Below are 27883 nucleotides of genomic sequence, written 5' to 3' on the forward strand. Positions count from 1 at the left end.
AAACAGACTCAGTGAAAGCTCAATTGCTCCTCCCTGCAACCAAGATCAAATCCATCAAAAGGGAAATACGAACTACTCTGTCAAGACAGATGGTTTCTTTGAGGTCCCTGGGGAGGATCGTGGGTCTTCTGCCTTTCTCGATTCAGGCAATTTTCCCTGGGCCTCTCCATTACAGAGCATTACAACGTCTCAAGATTTACATCTTCAACAAAAGTTCAGTTACGACCACTTGATTACGCTGTCACTAGACGCTCAAGAAGAACTGCAATAGTGGTTACTACATATGGAGGCCTGGAATGGCAAGGCCATTTTCGGAGCATCTTCCGATGTAGTTATCGATTCGGATGCCAGTCGATGGGGCGCAAGATGCGGAGACTTTGCCACAGGCGGCCATTGGTCAGCAGAAGAATTGACATTACACATCAATTGTCTAGAACTGTTAGCGGGCTCATTTGCCATCAGGTCTATCTCCCACTGAAGAGAAATTGTTGCATCCTCCAAAGGATTGACAATTTATCAGCGGTGAGATACATAAATCGCCTAGGAGGGACGAGATCCCATCTGTTGGCCAACACTGCCCTAGAATTCTGGCACTTCTGCCTAGCACAGAAGATCAGAATAGTTGAGGAATACATCCCCGGCAAGAACAACCAGGTAGCAGATTGGGATTCCAGGTTTTTGAGGGACTTCAGCAACTGGAAGCTCCATCTACCGAGTTTCAAGAGATCAGGACTATTGGAGGCCCATGTCAGATAGATCTTTTTGCCTCTCGCATCAGCACCCAACTTCCCCGCTTCTACAGCTGGAGACCGGATCCGATGGCATTGGGAACAGATGCGTTTCTTCATCACTGGGGATCTCAGAAGAATTATGCCTTTCCCCCCTTCACATTAATCCTGAGAGTAGCGGCTCAGGTCAGGTGGCAATCAGCTTCATTCGTATTAGTCACACCATTATGGGAGACACAATCGTGGTTTCCGACTCTGCTGGAGTTGTCAGTGGATCTGCCATTTCAACTGCCCATTTTTCCGCTGTTACTCCAGGACCTAGTGGGCTCCCCGCATCCTCTGGTTCTTCAGAATCAGCTAACACTCATGGGTTGGAAGCTCTCAGGAGACAGGAACTAATTGAGGGCCTTTCATCGGCAGCTGCAGAGTTTATAAAGCAGGCTTGGACTCCATCCACCTGTAAGATATTCTGCAGCATGGAATCAGTGGATGGGTTGGTGCCTTCAACAACAGGTGGATCCTGTGGGATCTGATTTGAAGGAGATTTTGATTTTTGTCCGAATGTGCAGATTCAGGTCTATGTTATAGATCAGTGAATAATTTCAGGTTGGCTTTATCAGCTGGACATGATCACATAGATGGGAAACCAGTGGAGATCCATCTGATGGTGTGTAAGCTAATAAAAGATATAAGGGTTACTCGTCCACCGAAACCCAGATACACTACTCTATGAGATGTGTCTAATATTCTCTCATTATTAGAATCCTGGCCTGACAAAGATGCATCACTGAAACAATTATCAGCAAAACTCATTATGTTATGTCTTATTTCTTGTCGTAGAGTTTCCGATGTGCATGCCTTAGATCTTGCAGGAAGGATTTTCTCTCCCCAGGGCATTTCATTCATTATTTCTAGACGAACTAAAATGATGTCTCACTCAGTGGAGTATCCTGCATTTCCTCAAAATTATAAGTTATGTGTCTTGAAATGTTTAAAAATCTATGAAGAACGTACTTTGTCTCACAGATCAGATACTTTGGGACCATTACTCTTGTCAATCCAGAAACCCTTTCGCCCAGTTTCGGCTGCCACTTTGGCGCATTGGGTCAGATGGGTTATGGCTGAAGCAGGTATAGATGTTTCAGTGTATGGAGCGCAATCAGCGAGGGGTGCTATGGCCTCTAATGCCTTTATTATGGGATCCAGGTTAGAAGATATTTTGAAGGCAGCGGATTGGTCATCCGATTCAATGTTTAAAGTATTTTATTATAAACCCATTGCACGTTTCTTCTGTATCTCAGCTTTGAACCACTATAATCTAAGCCTCCGGTCCTGCCACAGAATATAAAATTTTCCAGCATTTGCAGCAAGAATTTTAGATTCTATTAGGGACACAGAGGTGAGGCTTATCCCACCGGTTGGTACAGGTAAGAATGGTTTACAACTGTCATATTGTCATATGATGCATAAGACATGTCTCCCTTGAATACCAAACTTTTGGTTCTGTGGTTTTTCAAACTTGTTTCTGATTTCAGAAACGGACTCCAAACAGAGCTAAATCTGGAATATCTCTTAGTGACAAAGTCTTTGCTGTCTGCGGATAAAGATGTCTCACCTCGGACCTGTTATTGTAGTTGCTCTCCGTTGAGCCGGAACTGTATCCTGTTTTGATTTACATTGAGGAAAGACTGTTTGTTGCAAAGAAAGAGGCAATAAGATGGAGCCTCGCTATTTTGTATACTAGGGACCTTTTGGATTGGTTAATGAAGGTGGTGAGGTTCAAAGCCTCATGGGACATGTAGTATGTCATGTGATTTACTGTTTTTTCATTGGCTGCTATTTTGAGTAGTAAAGAATTGGGAAGCATAATCTCGCCTCCGTGTCCTTAATAGAATCTAAAATTCTTGTGGCGAATGCTGGAACATTTTGTATCCTCGCCTCAGCTCAACATCCTGTGATTCTGGACAAGGAATATGCTACTTACCAGTATGCATCTGTTCTTGGCATGTAGAGCTGCAGATCTATACACTGTGCATAGATCGCCATCTGGTGTTGGGAACGGATGTTTGCAGTTTGTTTTTCTTCTTGGACATTGTTTGGAAGTCACGAGTTCGGTGACTCCTCCTTCGGTCCGTACTGCGCATGGGCTTCGGCTCCATCCTCAGATTGTTTTTCGCCAGCAGGGAAAAGATGGAGCGTAGTAGTGATAATAGTAAAGAAACCTATGTGTGTTGTATCTAAATAAGATCGACTGGAACGGATACAGGTAGCCGGGGAGGCGGGTGGGCGTGTATAGATCTGCAGCTCTACATGCCAAGAACAGATGCATACTGGGAAGTAGCATATTCCGTTCGAGGCATATGAGCTGCAGATCATACACTGTGCATAGATTATATAGCAGTACCCAACCCTAGCGGCGATCACCGGCATCCGTTGCAGTGGTTTGAAACAGTGTCTTTAGTACAGCCTGGCCCACACTAGCTTGTTGTTTGGAGTGCACGTCTACACAGTAATGTTTTGTGAAGGTGTGCGGTGTTGACCATGTGGCTGCTTTGCAGATGTCATCTAAGGGTATATTCCCTAGAAAAGCCATAGAAGCCCCTATATTTCTTGTAGAGTGGGCTTTAGGTGGAACAGATAATGTTATTTTTGCTTTGTGATAGCAAATTTGTATGCACTTTACAATCCACCTAGCTATCCCTGATTTTGAGATGGGGTTGCCTTTATGCGGTGGAGAGAATGAGACAAACAACTGTTTAGTCTTTCTGAAAGATTGCATTCTTTGTATGTAGTAAAGTGAAGCCCTTTTGACATCAAGTGTATGTAGAGCCCTTTCCGCAACAGATTGGGGTTGCGAGAAAAAAACCGGTAATTCCACCGATTGATTGAGATGAAAGGGGGAAATGACTTTGGGCAGAAATTTTGGATTTGTGCGAAGTATTACCTTGCTGTGATGTATCTGTAGAAAGGGTTCTTGTATAGTGAACGCTTGTATTTCACTAACCCTTCTAAGGGAAGGGATAGCTACGAGAAAATCTGTTTTCCAAGTAAGGAACTGCAGCTCACATTTATGCATTGGTTCGAAAGGCGGGCCCATCAGCCTTGTAAGAACTACGTTTAGATTCCACACAGGTGAGGGTGGTGCCCTGGGCGGAATTACTCTTTTAAAGCCTTCCATGAAAGCTTTAATAGCAGGCAGTCTGAAAAGTGATAAATGCTGCCTATTTTGGAGGTAAGTACCAAGTAGAGTGCCAATGCTGCACCAGGCTTTTGCCTGCTCTTGTTTTAACTGTGTGTTGAATTAAGCAATCACAAAGTGGACTTCTTTTTCCGTCAGATTTAATCAAAGAGGTAACTCAATTACATCATATTTTTTTGGATTTTAGAACAATTCATGATCTTTTCATAAAAAACCACACCGTATTTCAATCAATAATAATGTGACACAGTGCAAATACAAATTCATAAGATTTCGACACCTTCAAAAATGCAATTTTGAACTAAACAACATTCCACTCTTCAACATTCATACCCATACACACCCATACATATTCTTCAATAAATATCAAAAAAACATCAATAAACTAGTTAAACGCTGTGTCGACTGACACATGAAGGCCATCCAGAAAGATTTTTTATACTTTCGTTGCCTATACTCTTTCTTTTTTGAGAAAAGGTTTTTTAGATGATCGATTGGCCTTTGTTTGTAAGGTCTACGCGTTTCGGAACCCGTGTTTTGCTGGGAACCTCATCAGGACCAATGTGCTGCAATAGATGAACAGAAAATTGTTTTAACCAATGTCCTATCTCTTAAAAACTGGGGTGGTAGCGCTATGTGTAAAGTTCTCACCTGCAACTTCAATGCAGTCAATGCCTCACAGGGGATGTATTCTCTCGAACTGTTGAGCCCGAATTTGTTCTGTCAAACCAAATAATACACAAGAAGTAATCCAATCTGGCCTACCTTATCATGACACAACAGATAAACCTCTTTTCTACAAGTCAGGGGTCAGTCAGATTAATCGTGTGGTGCTTACTTGCAGTGTATGTCAAGGTGCCAAATCTCGGGGGTCTTTGTTCGTTTTTGTTCGTTTTTTCGACTCCTCGGTGTGACTGGTCGTCTAGTACACGGCCGTTAGTTAAAACATGGCTCCTAAGTTTGCCGGTTGTGTTCGTCTCACTAAATAGAACAAGAAAGTGTGACTCGTAAGTATGAGGGCTCCGTTATTGTTTGTGTGCGCACAACCATGCTGATTGTACAGAATCTCACCTTAATGTGACGATTTTCCCGCGTCTCATCGGGGTTCTGTGACTTCGCTATTCTGCTCGGTTCCGATTCTCGTGGACGAGTATTCTTCAATGATTGACGCATTGCGTGAAGGCGTAGCGTCAGTCTGCGTGTTTATGGGAAATGTAGTTTTCTGGAGTTAGTGGCCTCTTTTTTTAAAACAACAAACTTTATTCTGTCCAACACACGGGGACAATGATAGTTTGTGTCGATCACTGTGGAATTCTTCATTGTAAGTGGTACAACTTGTTGTGACAGGTCAATTGTTCGTTTTGGAAGAGAATTAAGTATTTGCTTTCCAAGGTGGGTAATCATAGTGCCTCTGGGCTGTTGACAATCAGGCCTTGAACTGTGGCAGATATACCTCTCAGTTCTTTTTTTGGGGGGTTCCGATGGTCATAATCTTCCTAAACTCTGATTTTATAGGTTGAAGATTTCAGAAAGTTCGTTAAGTCCGTCAACTGACGTGTTGAATTTGATGATCAACATAGCTTCCCGTCTTAGTAATTTTGAATCCAAGTACCCACCTCTCGCGTCCTTTTCGACTTTGGAAATGATGGTCCATCTCAATTCTCTTTCTGTGTGGTTTTTTGAGGACCAATGATTGACGAGTGGTGCATTCACAGTATTTTTGCGAATTCTTGATTTGTGTTGTTGGATCCTCTGTCTGATTTCTTGATTGGTCTTGCCAATGTACAACTTCATGCAAGGGCATAGAATTCCATATACCACGAATTTTGATTTGCAATTTGAAAACGTTTCATGTTTCCAGTTGGTCCCATTGTGTGAGAAGCAGTCTCCCTCGATGGTTGATTCGCAGCATATACAGGTGCCACATTTGTGGTGCCCTTGTATAGGGGGTAAGCTGAGGAAGCTTCTGATTGTGGCATTTTTAGTTTTTGGCATGGCTGCCCGTACGATTTGGTTGGCGATACTTTTGTCCTTTTTGAAGGCAAACAGGGGAGTTTCCTTTAGTAACGGGTCCAGCTGTCTGACTAAGTGCCAGTTTTGATTGATTGTTTTTTTCAACCAGTTTGATGTTGGGCCGAATGTAGTCACACAGACTATCCTGTTGATCTTCGTTGGTGTTTGCTTTTCTAGCAGTGTCTCACGTGGGGTCCACCACGCTCTTTTTATGGCTCTTTTTAGGAGTTTCTTAGGATAACCTCGTAACAACAGGTTATTCTTCAGGGCTTCTGAGTGGAGAAAGTATTCATCTTTGAAAGTGCAATTGCGGCGAATGCGCAAAAATTGCCCATACGGTAGATTTTCCTTGAGGCTTCGTGGATGGTTACTAGAGAAATGTAGAGCCTTGTTCTTGTCGGTCTTTTTTTTGAAGAGTGTCGTGGCTAGATGGCCGTCTGTGACGTAGATTTCCACGTCCAGGAATGCCATTTTGCTTTTTGAATGGTTTAGACTGAATTTTATGTCTTCTGTGCGGTTGTTAAGCCACAGGAAAAAGTCATGTAGTTGTTCTTCCGCCCCAGTCCAAATCATAAAGATGTCATCTATATATCGGACCCAGCTTCCAATAAACTCTGTGAAGGGATTGTTATGGTAAATGAAAGTTTCTTCATACATGGACATGAATAAAACCGCTAATTCTGGGGCAAAGGGACAGCCCATGGCCACGCCTTTTGTTTGGTAGAAGAACTCGTCCTTGAAGCTGAAGTAGTTGTTTTTCAGCGCAAATGTTGCCAGTTCCATCAAGAATTGGGAAGGAACTTTCTCTGGTTTTGCTCGTGTGTTGAGAAAGCTGTTCAGTACTGCTAGGCCCTCATCCTGCGGTATCTCTGTGTATAAGGATACGACGTCTAGAGTCACTAGGATATTGGTACCTTCCACAAATGTCATCTGGTCCAATTTTTTAAGGAAGTCTGTGGTGTCTCGGAGGTAGGATTTCACTTCTGCCATAAACGGTTTTAAAAAATAGTCCACAAACTTTGAGATTGGTTCTAGCAGTGATTCGCAGCCCGACACAATTGGTCTGCCAGGAGGGCAAGATAAATCCTTGTGGACTTTAGGTAAAACGTAGAATATTGGAATGCGTGGATGTTTATTTTTCAAGAATTCATATTCGTGTTTTCCTAGAAAGCCTTGGTCAAAGCCTTTTTGAAGTATGTTGAACAGTTTTCCTTGTAGTTCAAAAGTTGGGTCATACGATATTTTTTTGTAGCAACGTTCGTTGTTAAGTTGTCTGTTCACCTCTGCCGTGTAGCGGTCTGTACCCCATACCACAATTGACCCACCCTTATCAGCTTGCTTTATTATTATTGATGGGTCATTTTTCAATTCAATGAGGGCATCTCTTTGTGTTTTGGTGATGTTTGCTTTTGTGTATCGTCTCCTTTTTTGTTCTGCATCTGTTATGGCCGATAGTATAACTTTCTCAAACAAGATGACCTCTTTAGGAATCTTTCCCGGGGGAGGGCAAAATGTGGATTTTTTCCTTAGACCTGTGGATTCGACGTTTGTAATCGTTGGGTTATCTTTAAAGAAGGTGGTCAGACGGATTTTTCTACAGAACTCAATGAATTCGGTTTTAGTTTGGATGAAGTTGGTATCTCTAGAGGGGACAAAGGTCAGGCCCTTTTCCAGTACGCTCAATTCCGCGTGTGTTAAAATTTTGTCTGATAAATTGTAGATTAGTGATTTGTCTAATTTTTGTAGTTGTGTCTCCTCGTTGACATTTCCCATGGTTGGTTGCTGTATCGCATCCTGCCTCGTGGTTTTTGGCGGCCCCTTCCTAAAAAAGACGGTTGTTGTTGGAAATTTTGCTGATAGTTTCCTCGTCTATTGAACTCTTGGCGGTTGTTCGGAGTTTCAGTCTCACTTCCGCTGGAAGATGTTGTGTCAGAAAAGGTAATAAAATTATTCCTCGATCTCCCTTGAAATTCCGGCAGGAACCTGCGTGATTCCGGTCTCGAATAGAAATCTGATTGAAGATAGGGATAAGTTTTCTCCATAGAAAAGTTATTTCTGTCTTTTTCGAACTTTGCTCCCTTTTGATTGATAGAAAAGTCTTTAAACTCCAATATTTCTTTGTCCACTTTTTCCAGGAGTGTTTTTGAATCCGTAATCAATTGGTTTGTTTTTATTTCAGATTCCAAGATAGCTATCTCTTCTAGTTGTTGTTTCGATAGTCTTTGTGCTGTCTCTACAGTAAGGACCATTAGGTCCCTACTGCATTTGGTTTCGATAAGGCTGTAACCTTTTTTATAAGTCGGATCCTCTGTAAAGATTACAGGTACATTGCGTATTTGTAGACCTCCTGGAATTGTTCCTGCCCTTAGATGTTCCACAAGAAAGTGGCCGTGAAGATCCGTTCTAATTTGTTTTTTCTTTAATCTGATCAGCCTGTCAGATTCATTTGTGATTTTGGCTGTAGCGCTTAATGTCACCGAAGCAAAAAGAGGAGGATCATTGATCAATTTTGAGATATGTTCCTCGCTATATGCGAAGGTGTCACCGTCCATCGTGGTTTGTATAGGTCTGTCTCAAAAACTTTTTGGTTATCTGTCTTGTACTAATGCAACTCCCTACACCAAAACAACACCTCTATGTGAAAAAACAAACTTAGTGAACAAATACCTATTACCAGGGTTATCTTTTTCCCTTTGGACAACCTCGCAGGTGTGCACCTGCTAATAAACTAGAAAAACAGTTCAGGGTTTGACTTCAAGGCAGCAAGGCCAAGTCGTTTAATAAGTACCAAGTAGAGTGCCAATGCTGCACCAGGCTTTTGCCTGCTCTTGTTTTAACTGTGTGTTGAATTAAGCAATCACAAAGTGGACTTCTTTTTCCGTCAGATTTAATCAAAGAGGTAACTCAATTACATCATATTTTTTTGGATTTTAGAACAATTCATGATCTTTTCATAAAAAACCACACCGTATTTCAATCAATAATAATGTGACACAGTGCAAATACAAATTCATAAGATTTCGACACCTTCAAAAATGCAATTTTGAACTAAACAACATTCCACTCTTCAACATTCATACCCATACACACCCATACATATTCTTCAATAAATATCAAAAAAACATCAATAAACTAGTTAAACGCTGTGTCGACTGACACATGAAGGCCATCCAGAAAGATTTTTTATACTTTCGTTGCCTATACTCTTTCTTTTTTGAGAAAAGGTTTTTTAGATGATCGATTGGCCTTTGTTTGTAAGGTCTACGCGTTTCGGAACCCGTGTTTTGCTGGGAACCTCATCAGGACCAATGTGCTGCAATAGATGAACAGAAAATTGTTTTAACCAATGTCCTATCTCTTAAAAACTGGGGTGGTAGCGCTATGTGTAAAGTTCTCACCTGCAACTTCAATGCAGTCAATGCCTCACAGGGGATGTATTCTCTCGAACTGTTGAGCCCGAATTTGTTCTGTCAAACCAAATAATACACAAGAAGTAATCCAATCTGGCCTACCTTATCATGACACAACAGATAAACCTCTTTTCTACAAGTCAGGGGTCAGTCAGATTAATCGTGTGGTGCTTACTTGCAGTGTATGTCAAGGTGCCAAATCTCGGGGGTCTTTGTTCGTTTTTGTTCGTTTTTTCGACTCCTCGGTGTGACTGGTCGTCTAGTACACGGCCGTTAGTTAAAACATGGCTCCTAAGTAACTAACGGCCGTGTACTAGACGACCAGTCACACCGAGGAGTCGAAAAAACGAACAAAAACGAACAAAGACCCCCGAGATTTGGCACCTTGACATACACTGCAAGTAAGCACCACACGATTAATCTGACTGACCCCTGACTTGTAGAAAAGAGGTTTATCTGTTGTGTCATGATAAGGTAGGCCAGATTGGATTACTTCTTGTGTATTATTTGGTTTGACAGAACAAATTCGGGCTCAACAGTTCGAGAGAATACATCCCCTGTGAGGCATTGACTGCATTGAAGTTGCAGGTGAGAACTTTACACATAGCGCTACCACCCCAGTTTTTAAGAGATAGGACATTGGTTAAAACAATTTTCTGTTCATCTATTGCAGCACATTGGTCCTGATGAGGTTCCCAGCAAAACACGGGTTCCGAAACGCGTAGACCTTACAAACAAAGGCCAATCGATCATCTAAAAAACCTTTTCTCAAAAAAGAAAGAGTATAGGCAACGAAAGTATAAAAAATCTTTCTGGATGGCCTTCATGTGTCAGTCGACACAGCGTTTAACTAGTTTATTGATGTTTTTTTGATATTTATTGAAGAATATGTATGGGTGTGTATGGGTATGAATGTTGAAGAGTGGAATGTTGTTTAGTTCAAAATTGCATTTTTGAAGGTGTCGAAATCTTATGAATTTGTATTTGCACTGTGTCACATTATTATTGATTGAAATACGGTGTGGTTTTTTATGAAAAGATCATGAATTGTTCTAAAATCCAAAAAAATATGATGTAATTGAGTTACCTCTTTGATTAAATCTGACGGAAAAAGAAGTCCACTTTGTGATTGCTTAATTCAACACACAGTTAAAACAAGAGCAGGCAAAAGCCTGGTGCAGCATTGGCACTCTACTTGGTACTTATTAAACGACTTGGCCTTGCTGCCTTGAAGTCAAACCCTGAACTGTTTTTCTATTTTGGAGGTAAGCAGCAATTGCTGCTAGGTGTAAACGGATGGATGAGTATGCCAGGTTACACCTTTGTAAGCGGAGCAGGTAGCATATGATGTGCTGTATGGATACATCTAAAGGGTTGATTGTATTGTTACGGCAGTACACAACAAATCTCTTCCACTTCGCGGCATAGCATGTTCGAGTGGTAGGACGTCTGGCTTCCCTGATAATGTTCATGCAATCAGGGGGAAGGTTAAGGTATCCAAATTCTAAGGTTTCAGGAGCCAGATCGCAAGGTTGAGCTGAGCTGGGTCCGGGTGCCTGATTTCTCCATGGTTCTGGGTTAGGAGGCATGGGGACAGGTGCAGTTTTTGATGTGGTACCACTGAGAGCTGTAGTAGTGTGGTGTACCACGGCTGCCTGGCCCATGTTGGAGCTACCAGAATGAGTGTGAGGGAGTGCTGTTGTAGCTTCCTTACTACTAATGGAATTAACGGGAGAGGTGGAAAGGCGTATGCAAATTTGCCTGACCAGTTCATCCATATCGCATTGCCTTTGGACAATGGGTGTGGGTATCTGGCGGCGAAGCTTGGGCATTTTTTGTTTTCGTGGGTGGCGAAGAGGTCTATCTGAGGATGCCCCCACTTGTGAAAGAATGGGTGAAGAACTTGTGGATGCAGTTCCCATTCGTGCATTTGCTGCGTTTGTCTGCTGAGCAGATCTGCCATGGTGTTTTGTATCCCTGGGACGTGTTGTGCCAGGAGAAAGATTTTTTGTGGGATTGCCCATCTCCATATGCTCTGTGCTAACCGAGAGAGCTGTGGAGAGTGTGTCCCCCCCCTGTTTTTGAATGTAGTACATTGCAGTCATATTGTCTGTGCGAATGAGGACTGCTTTGTTTCTGAAACGATTTCAGGGCTAGAAAGATCGCCAATAACTCCAGATGGTTGATGTGAAGTAATTTTTGTTGTGGCGTCCATATACCTTGCACTGTAAGGTGTAATAGATGCGCTCCCCAGCCGGAGAGCGATGCGTCCGTTGTTAGAACTACCTGAGGAACCGGGTCCAGGAACGGTCGCCCTTTGGAAAGGTTTGTGGTGTTCCACCACTGCAGAGAGCGATGGGTGCGACCGTCCACCAACACCAGATCCGTCAGCTGCCCCTGGGCCTGGTTCCACTGGTGTGCTAGGCACTCTTGGAGTGGACGCATGTGGAGTCTTGCATGAGGCACTATGAAGATGCAAGATGCCATCATCCCTATTAGCTTCATAAACACTCTTGCTGGGAGAGAGTGCTGAAGAATGAATCTTTGGCGCAATGCTTGTATGCTTGCGATTCTGGCTGAATTGAGATAGGCTATAGCTTTTGAGGTGTCTATAGTGGCACCGAGGTATTGCTTTGTGTGAGACGGTATCAGCTGGGACTTTTGGTGGTTCACCGTGAAACCTAGCTGGTGGAGTAGTTGGATGGTAGTGTTTGTATGTTGCACACACTGGCTGTAGGACGCGGCTTTTATTAGCCAGTCGTCCAAGTAAGGGAAGACGTGAATGTGTGGTCTTCTGAGGTGTGCTGCCACTACTGCTAGGCATTTGGTAAACACTCTTGGTGCGGTCGTGACCCCGAAGGGGAGAACCTTGAACTGATAATGTTGGCCGTCCACTACAAATCTGAGGTACTTTCTGTGAGAAGGGTGTATTGGAATATGAAAGTATGCCTCTTTCAAGTCCAGGGTAGTGAGAAAGTCGTCCTGGCAGAGGAGTGGCAGGACTTGTTGGAGAGTTACCATGTGAAAATGGTCTGAATGTATGTATGCATTTAGAGGCCGGAGGTCTAGAATGGGCCGTAGGGTCTCGTCTCTCTTTGGTATCAGAAAGTACAGAGAGTAGACCCCTAAATTTTGTTGATCGATGGGGACCTGCTCTATAGCTTGTTTTTGCAGGAGGGAGAGTACCTCTTGTTTCAACAGTGTGGTATGTTCTTGAGACATTGTACGGTGCCTGGGTGCAATATTTGGGGGGGTAGATGTTAGTTCGAGACAGTACCCTGACCGAATAGTTTGGGTCACCCATTTGTCTGATGTTATAGTCTCCCAGGTTTGAAAAAAGTCTTGTAGTCTGCCCCCGACTGGAGTGGAATGGTCTGGGGGGAGCGGGGGAAAGTCATTGTGTGGGCGGTGTGGCAGAACGGGCGGTGTTGGTTTTGCCCCTGCCTTTATTATTGTTCCCTCTATATCCACCTCTTTGATAGCCCTTTGTGAAGGTAGTCTGAGAAGGGGACTTGTAGGACGTAGAGGCGTTATCGGCAGAGTAACCCCTGCCAGTGCCTCGAAAGGAGGAACGGCGAAAAGAGCGTCTAGGAATGTGGGATTGTAATGCTCCCACAGACTTTGCATTATCTGTATACTTCTTCATTTTTTCCAGGGCTTCGTCTACTTTTGGGCCAAATAAGTGTTGTTGGTCAAAAGGGTGGTTCAATATAGACGCTTGGACCTCCGGCTTAAAGCCTGAGATTCTGAGCCAGGCGTGGCGGCGGAGCAGAACACTGGTGTTTATAGCCCTGGAAGCTGTGTCTGCTGCGTCAAGTGCACATTTAATAGAGGTGTTGGTAATGATCTTTCCCTCTTGTATCAGTTCATGAGCCTTATTCTTATATTTTTCTGAGAGATGTTGCATGATAGCCTCAAGCTCATCATAGTGCGCTCTGTCGTACCGTGCCAGCAGCGCTTGCGTGTTGGCGATACGCCACATATTGGCAGCTTGCGAGGCGGTGCGTTTGCCTGACGCATCTAAGAGCTTGGATTCCTTATCGGGTGGTGGAGCCTCACCCGATGACTGAGAATTGGATCGCTTCCTAGCTGTGGATACCACTAATGAGTCTAAGGGCGCAGGTCCTTTAATATAGGCAGGATCTGTGGGGGCAGCCTTATATTTTTTCTCTATTCTGGGGTTTAAGACCCTAGCCCTGACTGGGTCTTTGAAAACCTCTGCCGCATGTTTGGTCACCCCTTTAAGCATGGGTAATATGGCAGTAGATTTATCTGCAATGTCAAAAGTGTCAAGTAGGAAGTCTTCCTCAACTGGATCACTGTGTAACTCCACCCCATGATAATGTGCCGCCCGTTGTAACAAGTGGTGGAACCCTAGGGAGTCCTCTGGTGGAGATGGCCTGGATGGATAAAGATCATCCTGAGGCACATCTGGGACATCTGGATTATGATAATCCTCCCATGGGTCAGGTGTTCCCGGAGGAGTAGGGTCCTGTGGGGCATCTGTTGGATCATAGTATAGATCCCCTTGGTCATCAGGGTCTGGAGACGGGGTCGGAGAGCGATGAGGCAAGGGTGGAGAAGGAGGGGGCGGAGATGGGGGAGGTGGAGGAGGTGGGGAGGGTACTCTGAAAGGAGATGTGGCAGAGTCCTTCCGTTTTGGCGGTGGAAGAGGAGCTGGCTTGTCTAAATGTCTCTTCTTTGAAGACAAAGTCAAATGTCCAGTCTTTGGATCCTTTGTTAAAGTCTTTTGTCGAGGATCTGGCGTGAATAGCTCCTCTGGCACCGATTCATCTGTCGGTGCCGATGTTTTCGGAGCCGACGGCTTCTTCGGTTTATCCGTGCCATGCTTTTTCGGGGCCTCCGATTTTTTGTTTGGTGCAGAGGCAGGCTTCGGCACCGGAGCCGAGGGATTCATGTTTGGTCGGCACCGAGAGGCCAGGTTTCGACACAGATGGCTTCGGAACGGAGCTTGGTGTGGATTTCTTCGGTGCCGAAGTGTGTTTTTCGGCGCCGCTAGCAAGCTGGCTCGAGCCCGAGCCGCCGGGAGACTTATGATGCCTCTTCACCGGGCCCGAAGGTGGGGTGATGGAAGCGGTATGTTTGGTTTTGCCTAGGCCCAGAGGCGAAGGTGTAACCGGAGTCTCTTTCGGTATGGGCGCGGGAGTGGGAGGGGGTAGAGTACTCACGACCCTCTGCGCCGGTGTGATCTCCTCCACGTCGGAGTCGTTGGCCTCGGAAGCGCTGACGAGGTCGTCTTCCTGTTCGGTGTGCTGCTGTCCCGAAGCTCCGATGTCTTCTCCGAAGATTTCAGGTGGAGCCGAGGTCGAGGAGTGCGCCATGGTGCGTCGAGCTCGTCGATCCCGAATAGTCTTTTTCGATCGAAAAGACTTGCAGGCGCGACAGTCTCGGGCCTCGTGTTCGGGAGAGAGGCAGAGGTTGCACACCTGATGTAGATCGGTGTGGGGTGATTTAGACCCACATTTTGGGCACTTATTAAAGGGAGTCCTTTCCATCGGCCGAGACCGGAGTCGAGATAGGACCGAAGGCCGCCGCCGATGCCTGGAATCGATGAAGTGCCGAAGAGAGAGATAAAGAAGATGATTTTCTGAGAATCTCGATGGACGAGGATTTTTCGTCGAAGGTCGAACTGGAAAGGTTCGAAGCCGGAGCACGAAGTATTACATCCGAGCCCGATGGCGGGAAAAAACCAATCTGAGGATGGAGCCGAAGCCCATGCGCAGTACGGACCGAAGGAGGAGTCACCGAACTCGTGACTTCCAAACATTGTCCAAGAAGAAAAACAAACTGCAAACACCCGGGCCCAACACCAGATGGCGATCTATGCACAGTGTATAATCTGCAGCTCATATGCCTCGAACACCACCTTATCCATCCGTGCCTAAAAGCATGAATAACAGACCCTGGTGCTCATTTAAACCACTTGTTCACGTTATGTGGAACAGCAACATAAGTATTTGTTATCTTTAACCAGTGCTAGAAGAATTATGAAGCAGCAGAGGACCAAATTGTGTCATGATTGGCAAAGTTATGAGTCAACAAAAGGGAAATTGTGATCTACAATGCAGCACTATGTGTGGCAACTACTTCATTATTTTTCACTTTGAACAAATGTTAACAGTATTTGTACAAAAGTTGAACCTTGATAGTACCAGTTTAACATCTAAATGGAGCAATCAACTATTGAAAGATGACCAGTTAGTCTTTGCAAGGGGTCTTCCATGAAGCAGCAACACACGTGGCAGCGTGTTTAGTAACTTTAAAGCTATCTCTGCCAGAAACAATTATTTTTGGTAAATCCGGAAATTATACATCAGATGATGATCATGTGAGAAGTGTGGTAATCCATAATTAGGTGTAAAACACCAGAGCTTCATATTCGCATAATTTATAGTTTCCCCGTCTATATTGCGGTCTCTCAGCAAGCTGTTTTCAACATGTGCACTCTGTTGCTGCCAAGCTGGCATGTCGTTTATCAAGGCTAGAGGCTTTCTTCTTTTTGATTAAGTGTGTCGCTTCCAAGTAGGACACCAGGTCCCCAGAATCTGCCTGATTTAGAGTTCACTGCTCTGCAGTGTTGTGCTCGGAGTATCAGTTAATAAAAATTAAAGACTGTGTTGCTTTAATACCATTACAAAAAAAAGCCAATCCTTGCCATAGACAAAGGGTTGGCAGCCAATGCCAGACCAATTGACTTTGACAGTGCTCGGAGCCGGAGCTTGTTTTCCTGTTGCCTGGTGGCTTTGGGGTGCACCAGAGATTACTTGTCACAGAACATGGAGTCATATTTGGTGCCGAGGCACCACAGGCAGACCTAAATGAGGAATCTTTGGAGAAAATATAATGATTAGAAACATCATTAAAAACCAACTGGTTGTTCTGATTTAGGACTGCCAAGTGAGCCTGCAAATTAGCTCTCAGGTTAAATGATTGATTTGTACAGGCAAATGGAAACTCTAGACGTTTAATGGCTCTCAGTCTCAGACTTAATAAACGCTTACACAACACTGACTTTCACTCTTGACCGAGAACAAAGGGAATGTGGGCTGCAATAAACTTGGAAAGAGTATTCCTGATAATAGTGGGTCGTTCGGCTGAGCATTCGGACGAACTATTCTCCCTAGTAGAGGGAATGAATAGAAGAAAGCATAAGTGAGGTTCTTGCATATATTAATGGAAATTACATCTTCATCAAAATGTCAGTATACTTTACCTCCTAGGCTCAGAAACGAGACAGAATAAAGCTGTGAAGCCGACACAAACTTATACACCTGAGAAATCTTAAATGGTGTGTTATAACTGAAAGGCAAGGTGCAGCATGTATGTCAGACTCTGTACAAGATGCCCTCTTCCTAGCTCCGGCTGTTCTGAAACAAAACAGGGTTCAACATATCTCTCCTGATCATCCTTGATTCTAATGAAGATCACAGATGACATTAAATTGGCCTCTTTATCCTATTATTGCTGGGGGCCTGCTTTTCCCAATCTGATAGAAACTCCTATTAGTGCAATGAGTGGAACTGCAACTAAAAACTTGTGCATCAGCATGATGGTAAGCAGCGTCACTATTGTACAGTATGTCAGTGTAAATACAGGGCTCAGACTTTGTCTGAAGGCGTGGTGGAACATTAAAGGAAAGCATTCTTCTCTCCCATAGTGATAAAAAAGTACCACCTATTAAGCTGTGGATGAATGTGTTTGGAGAATAGACTATTAAACTATTGTTTTCTAAGCCCCCCCCCCAAATCAGAATCAAACAAACTGCTGCACCCTTACCCTGATGGGAAAGCTGATGTTTGTTAAAGTACCTCATTGGCATCAGTGAAAGTGTAAAAGACCACGCACCAAAGCCCTATACACTAAAAAGTTGGACAATAGGCCTGGGATGTTCCCTGACCCTAGACCACTAGAGTTGTGAAGAGAAAATTCAGAACTTTTTGGAGTTACATTGGCTAAATAAATAGAGGAGTCTGAAAAGGAGAGGAAGGTAAAATAATCAGGTCATAAAATCTTGTTCTTTTGACAGAGCAAGTTCAACCCTTGCCTTCTTAAATACTAGATTCTAAAACAAACCAGTAAAAGGGTTCTTATATTGACAAACATCTCCAACGGCGGCACCTCCGAATCCTACTTTTATTAACTTTCCCATTAAGCACCCGTAAATAGCCACTGGTGAAAAGATCAAGGGATTGGTGGGAGGCATGTCCTTTAATAATCCAAGAAAAAATAAGATTCTCTCAGAATTCTTAAAGCTTTGAAAAGGAAGAGATTGGCACTGATACCATGCATCCCATTACCTGAAAATGCAGATACATTACTATACCCAGGGAACAGAAAGGTATTGACATAATCCACTTATAGACTAAACATTGCTTATATTTTTTTGTTTATCCTCAATGTATTTTGCAATCAAATTATTTTCTATGTAGATTAAACTGTGCATACAAGGCTTTTTGAGCCAGTTTATAACTATTATCCCAAATTCCCATTCATGCTAAGAAATAGGCTACGACTAACGAAAAGGAGAAGGGGAAAGAGCATGAAAAGAGGAAGGAAGGGATAAGATCAGATGTACCTTTCTCCAGTGGTGCATGGCATTTTCAAGACTCCTACAAACAATTTCCTGACAGGACTTTTGCAGACATTCCATCAGTTTTTCCCGATACTGGCTGCTGAGGTTCACTGTTGGAGCTTTTTCTTTTAGAGTGGATTTGTCATTTGATCCTTTGACTAAATCTAGGTGAATAAGGTCCAGGAAATACTGGATTGATATTAAAATATCTTCCTCATGTTGTTGTAGCTTCTTGCTTTCCTCAGTTACCCATTGCTTACGATTCACCTCAATGCTTTCCATGATTTCAGTTCTTTTCTGATTAAGTAAATCTTTTTTCTGTCTTTCAAAGTCTTCTTTGGCTTGGGCAAGTACCTCATTTATTTTATTTCTATGACTATCTAAAAAGGTCCGATAATCCTTTTCATTTTGTGCACGCATTTTGTTAATTTCCTCTTGCTTTTCTTTGTTCCACTCAGCTCGTGCTTTTGCCAGTTCTGCTTTTATGCGAGCTGTGTGTTCTTCATTCTTTGATTCTATTTCTCTAGTCAACAAAGTAATCTTCTCCTCCAGCTCCTTTTGTTTCCCATTAACTAAAGGTTTATCGGCATTCAGATGTTCTTGTTTCCACTTTTCTTCAGCCGCCATTACAACCGCCGATATCTGAAAGAATAAAATATGGTTTAACTTCAAGCACACCCTTACCATACCTGGATGCCAAGTTACTTGCCGGCAGTGCCTAAAGTGCAGATCAAGGATACAATGATTATATAGTGTGAACTATCTTCTGATCCACCTGTACACCCTGACAAGCACCAGTAAGATTGCTCTACTGTGAAGCACTTCAATCTCCACTGCTTCTGAGCGGGGTACTCTTCACATTAATTACTCCACATCCAGAAAACTCTCAAGCACTAAAAGCAATTCAGATTCCAGTGCAACTTAATCGAGGGTCCTCATGGATTATAATTTGTATATTACATAGGAGAAAATAGTTACAGTTTTATATGTTAAAGAAGCCATTTTAAGCTGCAGTGTTTTATATTAGAACAAGTTACTTACCTTCAATAATAAGAAATGGAGGATTCTGGTATCGGGGGCATTGGTCTCAACAAACCAGTGTACGCTTTCGAAAGGGCCAGCAACCTAAAAGACATATTGGTACACACTCGCCCAAGGAAACCCGCTATGGATAACAGACAGAGAACACTGTGGGGCATACCGCCACCAGGTATGCATTCTCCTTGTGACAATTGTAGTGTATAACCTTTCACACAAAAAATGAAGGAGGTAGATCTGGGGCTCAGAACCCGTTGAAAGGACTATCGAAATGCAAATTCAAATATGTAGTTTACATCATAAAGTGCCCTTGTAATCTCCTGTATGTAGGGATGAATGACGGAACACCGCAGCACCATACATTGTAAACGGGATGCCAAGAAATTGGCGCAACACTACATTGAGGAGGGACACCGTGACAGTGAGTTGGAATGGTGTGTCATTGAAAAACTGAAACAAAATGAGAAAGACATGACTCGAACACTTCTCCTGTTTGAGCTGAGATGGATGATGAGATACCCTAGGTATTTGAACTCCCAAAAAGCAATAATGGCCCACTAGTTGACCTGTGGTACACAATATACTTGTATTTATGTCACCCAAACATCTCATCTTTGCCAACAGCACAACATCTGTTTGGCAAGTAATATACACACTGTCTTAATGTACACTTGCCCTGTACATGGTGGTTTCCTTTTTCATTTGTCTTATGAGGTCTATGCATTTGCATCAAGGATAACAATGTACTATATTCTGTTACCCTAATCACATATGTTTACCTGAACCTATAATAGTCCCTCTATAGGCCCACTGAGTGGCCATCCATCTCTCTGCTTTAGGTATTTTTAAATGAGTGCACTGCCCAGCTCTTCTTACAACCTATAGATATAAGCACAATAAAGTGCCCAACTCTTCTTAAAACCTATAGATATAAGCACAATAAAGTATTTATTATAACCCCTTCGCTGCTAGGCGAAACTGGCCCTTTTTTCGCAATGTTCCCAGCTGTGGATTTTGGGCCCTAGCTCAGCTGGCACCAAGCAAACCTGTGCATTTTGGAAAATTAGACACCCGAGGGAATCCAGGATGGGGTGACTTGTGTGGGTCTTACCCTGAATCCCTTGCAAACATCAAAATTTGTCTTAAAAAACAAATGTTCCTCACATTTCTGTGATGGAAAGTTTTAGAATCTGAGGGGAGCCATAAACTTCCTTTCACCCAGCATTCCTCAAAGTCGCCCGATAAAAATGGTACCTCACTCGTGTGGGTAGGCCTAGTGCCTCCAACAGAAAAGTGCACAAAACGCAATGTTGGCACATCACATTTTTCCACTGAAAACTGACCCATTTTTTGCAATGCGCCTAATTGTGGATTTTGGGCCCTGGCTCAGCAGGCACCTAGGCAAACCTAGCAAACCTGTACATTTTCTAAGACTAGACACCCAAGGGAATCCAGAATGGGGTGACTTGTGTGGATCTCACCAGGTTCTGTTACCCAGAACCCATTGCAAACCTCAAAGCTTGTCTAAAAAAACAAATTTGCCTCACATCTCTGTAATGGAAAGTTCTGGAATCTGTAGAGAGTCGCAAACTTCCATCCACTCAGCATTCCCCTAAGTCTCCCAATGCAATTGCTACCTCACTTGTGCCAACGACAGGCAAAGGCCCAAAACGTATGGTGGACACATCAAATTTATCCATCACAAAACGACCTGGTTTTGCAAGAGGGTCACCTACGTTTTTGGCCTCAGGCTCGGCATCCCTCTAGGGAAACCTACCAAACACAGACATGTCTGAAAAATAGACACCCGGGCGAGTCCAGGGAGGTGTGGCTTGCCTGGATCTTCCAATGTTTTCATACCCAGATTTCCCTGCAAGCCTCAACTGTAGCCCCTCAAAAATCACATTTTCCTCACATTTGTGTGTGAGAAAGTTGTGGGCTCACTGCGCCGGCACATATTTCCTACCACCCAGCGTTCCCCCACGTCTCCCGATAAAAATGCTATCTCACTTGTGTGGGTAGGCCTAGTGCCCGCAACAGGAAACGACCCAAAACACAACATGGACACAGAGCAATTTTCCACCAAAAACTGACCCTCTCTTTCCAATGTGGGTAAGCTCTAGATTTTGGACCCTTGCTCGGCTGCCACCTAGGGAAACCTAGCCAACCTGTACATTTTTTTAAAGTAGACACCGAGGGCTATGCAGGGTGGGCTGACTTGGGAGACTGTCACCACCTTTCTTTCCCAGAATCTCTTGCAAACTTTTTGACCCAAAAACACACATTTTTCCCACATTTCTGGGATGCACAGTTCTAGAATCTGTGAGGAGCCAAAACCTTCAATCCATCCGGCATTACCCAAAGTCTCCCGATAGAAATGCTACCTCACTTGTTCAGTAGGCCAAGTGCCTGCAACTGGGAAAGGCCAAAAACATGTAGAGATTGAGGGGGAACCAAAAGGGCAGTTTTTAAAAAGACGTTTTTAGGCTGATTCTGCTTTGGCCGCCCACTCAAGTGCGGTATAATTTTTATCGGAAGACCGAGTGGAACGTTGGGTGATAAGAAATTTATGCTGACGCGAGCATGACACAACACAGAAATGTGAGGAAAATTTGACTTTGTAGCTAAATTTGAGGTTTGCTGGGGATTCTGTGAAAGAAACTGATGGGGGATCCAAGTAAGCCACACGGCCAGCCACACGCAATCCATGCACACTGGCAGCCAAGTGTCATCCACGCACACAACCAGTCCATGCACATCGCATGGCAAGAACCAGTTTACGCATACCGCCACCAAGCGCCAGTTCACACCCACACGACCAAGTGCCAGTTTACGCACACCGCCACAAAGCGCCAGTTTACACACGCAGCCAGCTAAATGCCAGTTCATGCAGACCAACAGCTGAATTCCAGTGTTCGTGTTCTCTCTCTCTCTCTCTCGTTATCTCTCTCCCGTTCCCCCTCTCGCTCTCCCTCTCGTTCTCTTTCTTTTGTTCTCTCTCTCCCTCGTTCTCTCTCTTATTCTATCGCTCGTTCTCGGTCTCTCTCTCTCTCCCTCTCTCACAGTCTCACTGTCTCTCTCACTCTCTCTCCTTGTCTCTCTCTCTCCTTCTCTCTCTCTCATTTTCTGAGGGAGGAAATTGACAAAACGTGTGACCCAAACAAAAGGGGAGCGACCCTTGCCTATGAGGACTCTCCCCGACATGCCCATAAACATATCCCTGGTACCTAGTGGGCTTTCTACTTCCCGGGGATGAGTAGCTAATCTCCCCTAGGTAGGTAACTCTTGTTCTGGTGGATACAGTATCTGGCTGTGGATTCATTCCTCACCTTTTGAATCATTCCAATACACAGCATTCCACTGAAACTTTTCTCCATAGCTCTCCCACGTCGACGATGACGTCACAATGGAACAACTCTGCGTGACGACATTGGCGTGCTGACTTGAGGCGAAATGGGTGAACTAAGAACACTTCTACAAGAATACATAGTATACAATACACAAACAAATAAGGAAATACCACACCATATCTATTTCCCAAATCTAAATAGCCATGATTTAAATAGAAAATCACATAAAACATATGTATAAAAGATAATATAATTTTTTTACGTTTCAGTATAAGCAGACGGCCAAGGGTCAGGTGGGTGGGTCAGTGAGGAATCCACAGGCAGATACTGTATCCACCAGAATACGCATTACCGAAGGTAAGTAGCTTGTTCTTCTGATGGTCTGCCTGTGATTCCTCACCTTTTGAATTGAATCCCCAAGCCGTCCCTCCTCACTTCCGAATCCAAGCAATAATGTTTTGCAAAAGTGTGGAGGAAGGCACAAGATGCCGCTTTGCAGATGTGAACCACAGGGACACCAATAGCCAAAGCAGAAGAGGAGGATTTAGCCCTGGTATAATGAGCATGAATACCTTCAGAGGGCTCCTTCTTGGCCATGGTGTAGCAAATCTTGATGCACAGCATTCTTTTGTGGACAGACTTGCCCTTCATCTTGCCCACGTATCCAATAAAAAGCTGGTCATCCTTTGGTTATATCCAAGTAGAAGCCCACTGCCCTCTTGGGGTCCAAACAGTGAAGTCTCTCCTCCTCCTTTGAAGGATGATGGGGAGGGTATAAAGTAGGCAAGGTAATGGACTGCCTCAAGTGGAATGGAGTGACCACCTTAGGCAGGAAAGCAGCTCTGGTCCTAAGAACCATCTTATCTGCATGGAAATATGTAAACGTAGGCTTGGAACTAAGAGCCTGCAATTCATTCACTTTCCTAGCCAATGTGACTGCTACAAAAAATATAGTTTTGAATGCGGAAAACCTCAAAGGGAAACTATGCAAGGGTTCAAAGGGCAAACCTATCTAAAACGTAAGAAGTAGATAAAGATACCACTGAGGCATAAAAAAAGTGGGAGGAACACGATTAGCGAGACCCTTAACTATAGGAGACTTAAACAAAGAGGGTTGATCTGAGCAACAAAGAAATGCTGACAAGGCAGATAAGTAATCTTTAACAGTAGCCACAGCGCCGCCTTGTTGCGCCAAGGCAGGAGAAAAACTTAGAACATCAGATAAATGGGCTTTCAAGGGGTCAGTTGACTTCTCTCCACACCATCTCATAAATTTAGCCTACCTACCAGCATAGATAGTTGTGGTTGAGTGTCTTATGGCCGCTAAAGTAACGGCCACCTCCTCAGGTGGGAGAGAGAAAGAACTCAGGTTGCCCTGTTCAATCTCCAGGCATGAAGGTGCAGGTTCTGGAGGTGGGGGTGCAGAACATACCCCAGCGATGGTGAGGGGGGTCTGCCCTGAGAGGGAGATGGTGCAGAGGGTACAAAGAGAGGTAAAGAAGGTCTGTGTACCACACCCTTCACGGCCAATCAGGGGCTAGCAATAGGACTTGGACCGGTCTTGGTGAATCTTCCTCAGAACCCGAGGAATCAAAGGTATGGCGGAAATGCATAAAGAAACTGCGAGCCCCAATCTATCTGAAACACATCCCCCAACGCTCCCTGCATCTGATACTGGAGACTGCAAAACGATGGGCAGTGAGTGTTCCCGTGAGTGGCAAACCGGTCCAATCGAGGAAAATGTGAAGTACCACCTCTGAATGGAGACACTACTCGTCGACTGAGGCTGTCCAAACGCACATTCAGTACTCTGACCAGATGATTTGTGAATATGCAAATCTGATGGTCCTGAGCTCAGGATCAGAGTCTTTCTGCAGAGACAATACACCCCTACTCCTCCTGGTTTGTTGATGTACCACATCGCAGTAGTGTTGTCTGTTAAGACCTGAACCGACTGACTGCAAAGGGAAGGACGAAAGACCTTGTGCGCCAAACGGGTCAAGAGCAATTCCAAAAGAGTGTCCAGTACCGCCCCTATGAACAGGTTGAACCGAGAGGATCCAGGTGAGATTTGGGTACATTTATTGAAAATTCCAAGTTGAACAACAGCTGCGTTGTCAACTGCATATGACGCAACACCATCTCTGGCAACTTTGCATTGAGCAGCCAGCTAGGGAAACGCAGGAATCCCCAACCTTCTGAGATGTGCTGCCACCACTGCCATCACCTTTGAGAAGACCCGAGTTGCAGAAGTAAGACCAAACGGAAGGACTGCAAACTCATAATGTGGAGTCCCCACAATAAAATGGAGATACTTCTGATGTGACTTCAGAATGGGAATGTGAAAATATGGATCCTGCAAATCGATCGACACCATCAGGTTTTCCTTCTCCCCTGCGAGAAGAACCTGTGCCAGTGTCAACATTTTGAATTTCTCCTATTTGAGGGAGAAATTCAAAATCCTGAGGTCGAAGATCGGCCGTAAACCATCATCCTTCATGGGAATCAGAACGTACCGGCAATAGCACCCCTGACCCCTTTCCTGCTTTGGAACCAACTCTATTGAACCCTTTTGAAGCAAGGTCAGTATTTTCTGCTGGAGAAGCAGAAGATGCTCTTCCGAGCAAAGGCCTTGAAGGGGAGGGAAAGGAAGGGGAAACTCCTGGAAGGGTAGGGCATACCCATTCGCTATGATTTTCACAACCCAGAGGTATGCAATAATAGACCTCTAGTGAAGTAGAAAATAGGTCATACGTCCTCACAAGGGGCAGGCATGCTCTAAGGTGGCGCAGCTAGAGTTGCTTTCCTGCAACAACGGATTTAGAGGTGGAGGGGGAGGAGACTCGTTGATGGGCAGAACCTTGCAGGCGACCTCTGCCCCTTCCCCTGTAGAATTTGCAAACAGGATTTGTCTGCTGCTGTCTCCCCCGAAAGAACAGGTTCCTAAGAAAGACCGAAACATGTGGTACTGTCTACAGTCCCTAGACTAGGTCTGAAGCCCTAAAGACCTTGCAGTTGCCTTGCTGTCCTTAAAACGTTGCAGCGCAGAGTCAGCCTTGGCTCCAAACAAACGAGACCCATCAAAGGGTAGGTCCAACAATGTTGCCTGAACATCTGGAGAAAAACCTGATCTCTTTAACCAGGCATGTTGTCTAGTTGCTACAGAAGATCCCATTGCCCTTGTTACAGAGTCTGCAGTGTTCAGCCCAGATTTAATTACTTGACGGGCATCCGTCAACAGCTCAGAAAAATGTCTCTGGATCACTGCAGGTAATTTAGGGATGACCTTTTTAGCTTAATCTATTAGGGCCTGACTGTAGCGTCCTAATGGACAAATGGCACTTGTGGACTTCAAGGCCATACTTCCTGACCAAAAGACCTTCTTAGCAGACTGCTCCATTCTTTTTGGTTCCCTATCAGAAGCCTTGGTTGGAAAAGACCCTGCTCATAATTTGAAAGAGCAAGAAGGCTGTACAATCAGGCTTACCGGTGAAGGATGGGATGACAAAAAGCTGGATCCATGGGAGCCAATTTACACCTTCCGGCTACTGTACTAGAAACTGCAGCAGAGGAAATTGGCTTCTGCCAGATTTCCAAAATAGGCTCCGTTAAAGCCTCATTGAACGGCAACGATGGCTCTGATGCCAAATATGACGAATGGAGAACCTCATTGAGGATGCTAGACTTTTGTTCAGCTGAGGGAGGTGGTAACTCCAATAAATGTGCAGCCTTGCTAATTACCGTATGGTAGGAAGTCACCTCAGCAGGTGGTAAACCTTTAGGTGTCACCATTTCCCACTCATGAGAAGATCCACAATTTCTCCTTCTTCAGTTCAATCATGCTTCTCTGGTATGCTTCCTTTAGCAAAAGTCTGTGTTTCTCTATGAGATCTTACTCTCGGTATCGGCGTCAGTGGCGCCGGGGACTTTGGAACCGGGGCTGTAGAAGCATCCAAGTTAACAGTTAAGGGAGTGGGTTGAGGACGAACCGGCACCGGATCGGTTCCAGACAGCACCAAGGATGATTCATTCAAAGGGCCACGTAGCTCTTGAAAAGGCAACGGTGTTGATAGTCTTGGCGCCAGTGAAGGTTAATTCACTTGAGTCATGTCCACAAAGGGCATGAAAGGTGCCTGCTGAAAATGAGGTGGAAACCCTCCAAGAGAATAGGCAAGTGGACCCTTGCAAAAATTCTAAACATAGCATTTAAGAAGTGAGACAGATCCGATCCCGGAGTCGGAAATGCTGAATACGTCGGATCCAAATTAAAGGGCTCTGGAGCCGTACGTGGAGGCACCAAATCTGTCTCCGGCTATGGAGACGGAGTTCTCGGCGCCAGCGCTGGAGATGGAGTTGCATACATTGGCGCTGGTGCAGGAGATACAGACCTCGAAGTCGGTGGAATAACAACCCTCGAGACTGAGCCAAAGACCCCACCAGAGAAGGAGTTGGAGATAAGTCATCTCTATGACGTTGTCTATGACTCAGAGACACCGACTTTGGATCCTTTAAATAGCGACGCCAAGACCCATGGTGCTGCTTTTTCTTATGCTTCTTGGAAGGCCTCGCAGTGTGATGTGTCGGTGACTTCGACCGGGTCCGAGATCTTTGACTACCCCATATCTGCTTTTTAGCTTTTGGCCATGAACAACTTGGCCTCCCTCTTCTTCAAGGCCTTCAGATTCATCAATTTGCATGACAAACATGCTCCAACGTCATGATCCGAAGACCAGCTTCCCATCAAAGACAATCATAATGCGGGTCGGTGATGGACTTCTGACTTTCACATTCCCTACAGGGACCGAATCCTGACTTCCTCGGAAGAGACATCTTCAATAGCTACAAAGTTAGAGCAACAGAATCCAAGTAATTTCCCAGAAATGGAGATCCTGGAAAGAAAACCGTTATGCGTCGTCGGCGCGGAAATAATGGAACTGACGTCAGCCACCCGACGAGGTCTTCTTGTGACTCTGATGAGGTCACACGGAGTCGCGTGCAGAGCTGTTCCATTGTAACGTCCTCTTCGACATGGGAGAGCTATAAATAAAAGTTTCTGTGGAATGGTGCGCATTGGGATAATTCAAAAGGTGAGGAATCCACAGGCAGATGTATAAATCAGAAGCAGGGTGCCTGTATTTAAATGTAGGCAACATAACAGTTTAAAGTTAGAAATGTTCTTACAGTGAAAAAGTCCTAAAAGCTATTTTCGCTGTAGCAGGGACAGCTGTTACATAGCAAAGAATTAGGATACAATATTAAGTTTAATAGGCAGGAAGAAGCAAACAATTATATATTTGGACTTTATGAGATATTTATTACAAGCGCAATTCACCGTTTTAGTTGAATTTCTAACAAATAGGACTTTTTTAAAAGTTACCTTTGCCCTCCCTGACAGATAAATCTGCAGATAAATCTGCATTTTGTTCTCCCACTGCTACCAGCCAGAAATTATATTTTAATATGTGTGAATGCGGTGTGAACTAGCTAATAGGAGAGCGACAAAAGCCCTTTGGTGTGGGAGGTAATGCTATGCCCTTCACAGGATGGCCCGT

General features: G+C 44.3%; 1 protein-coding gene across 2 annotated transcripts in view; it reads right to left on the reverse strand.

Moving 5' to 3' along the window:
- The window catches only part of CEP152 (centrosomal protein 152), a 725831-nt gene that overhangs the window by 194127 nt on the left and 503821 nt on the right, over positions 1–27883 (reverse strand). For both annotated transcript variants that reach the window (XM_085644215.1, XM_085644214.1), the window contains exon 21: positions 17947–18585. In XM_085644215.1, the coding sequence (XP_085500341.1) occupies positions 17947–18585 (639 nt within the window). The remainder of the gene's footprint in view (positions 1–17946; positions 18586–27883) is intronic.

Source organism: Triturus cristatus, chromosome 3_1, assembly GCF_964204655.1.
Source record: "Triturus cristatus chromosome 3_1, aTriCri1.1, whole genome shotgun sequence".
NCBI lineage: Eukaryota > Metazoa > Chordata > Amphibia > Caudata > Salamandridae > Triturus > Triturus cristatus.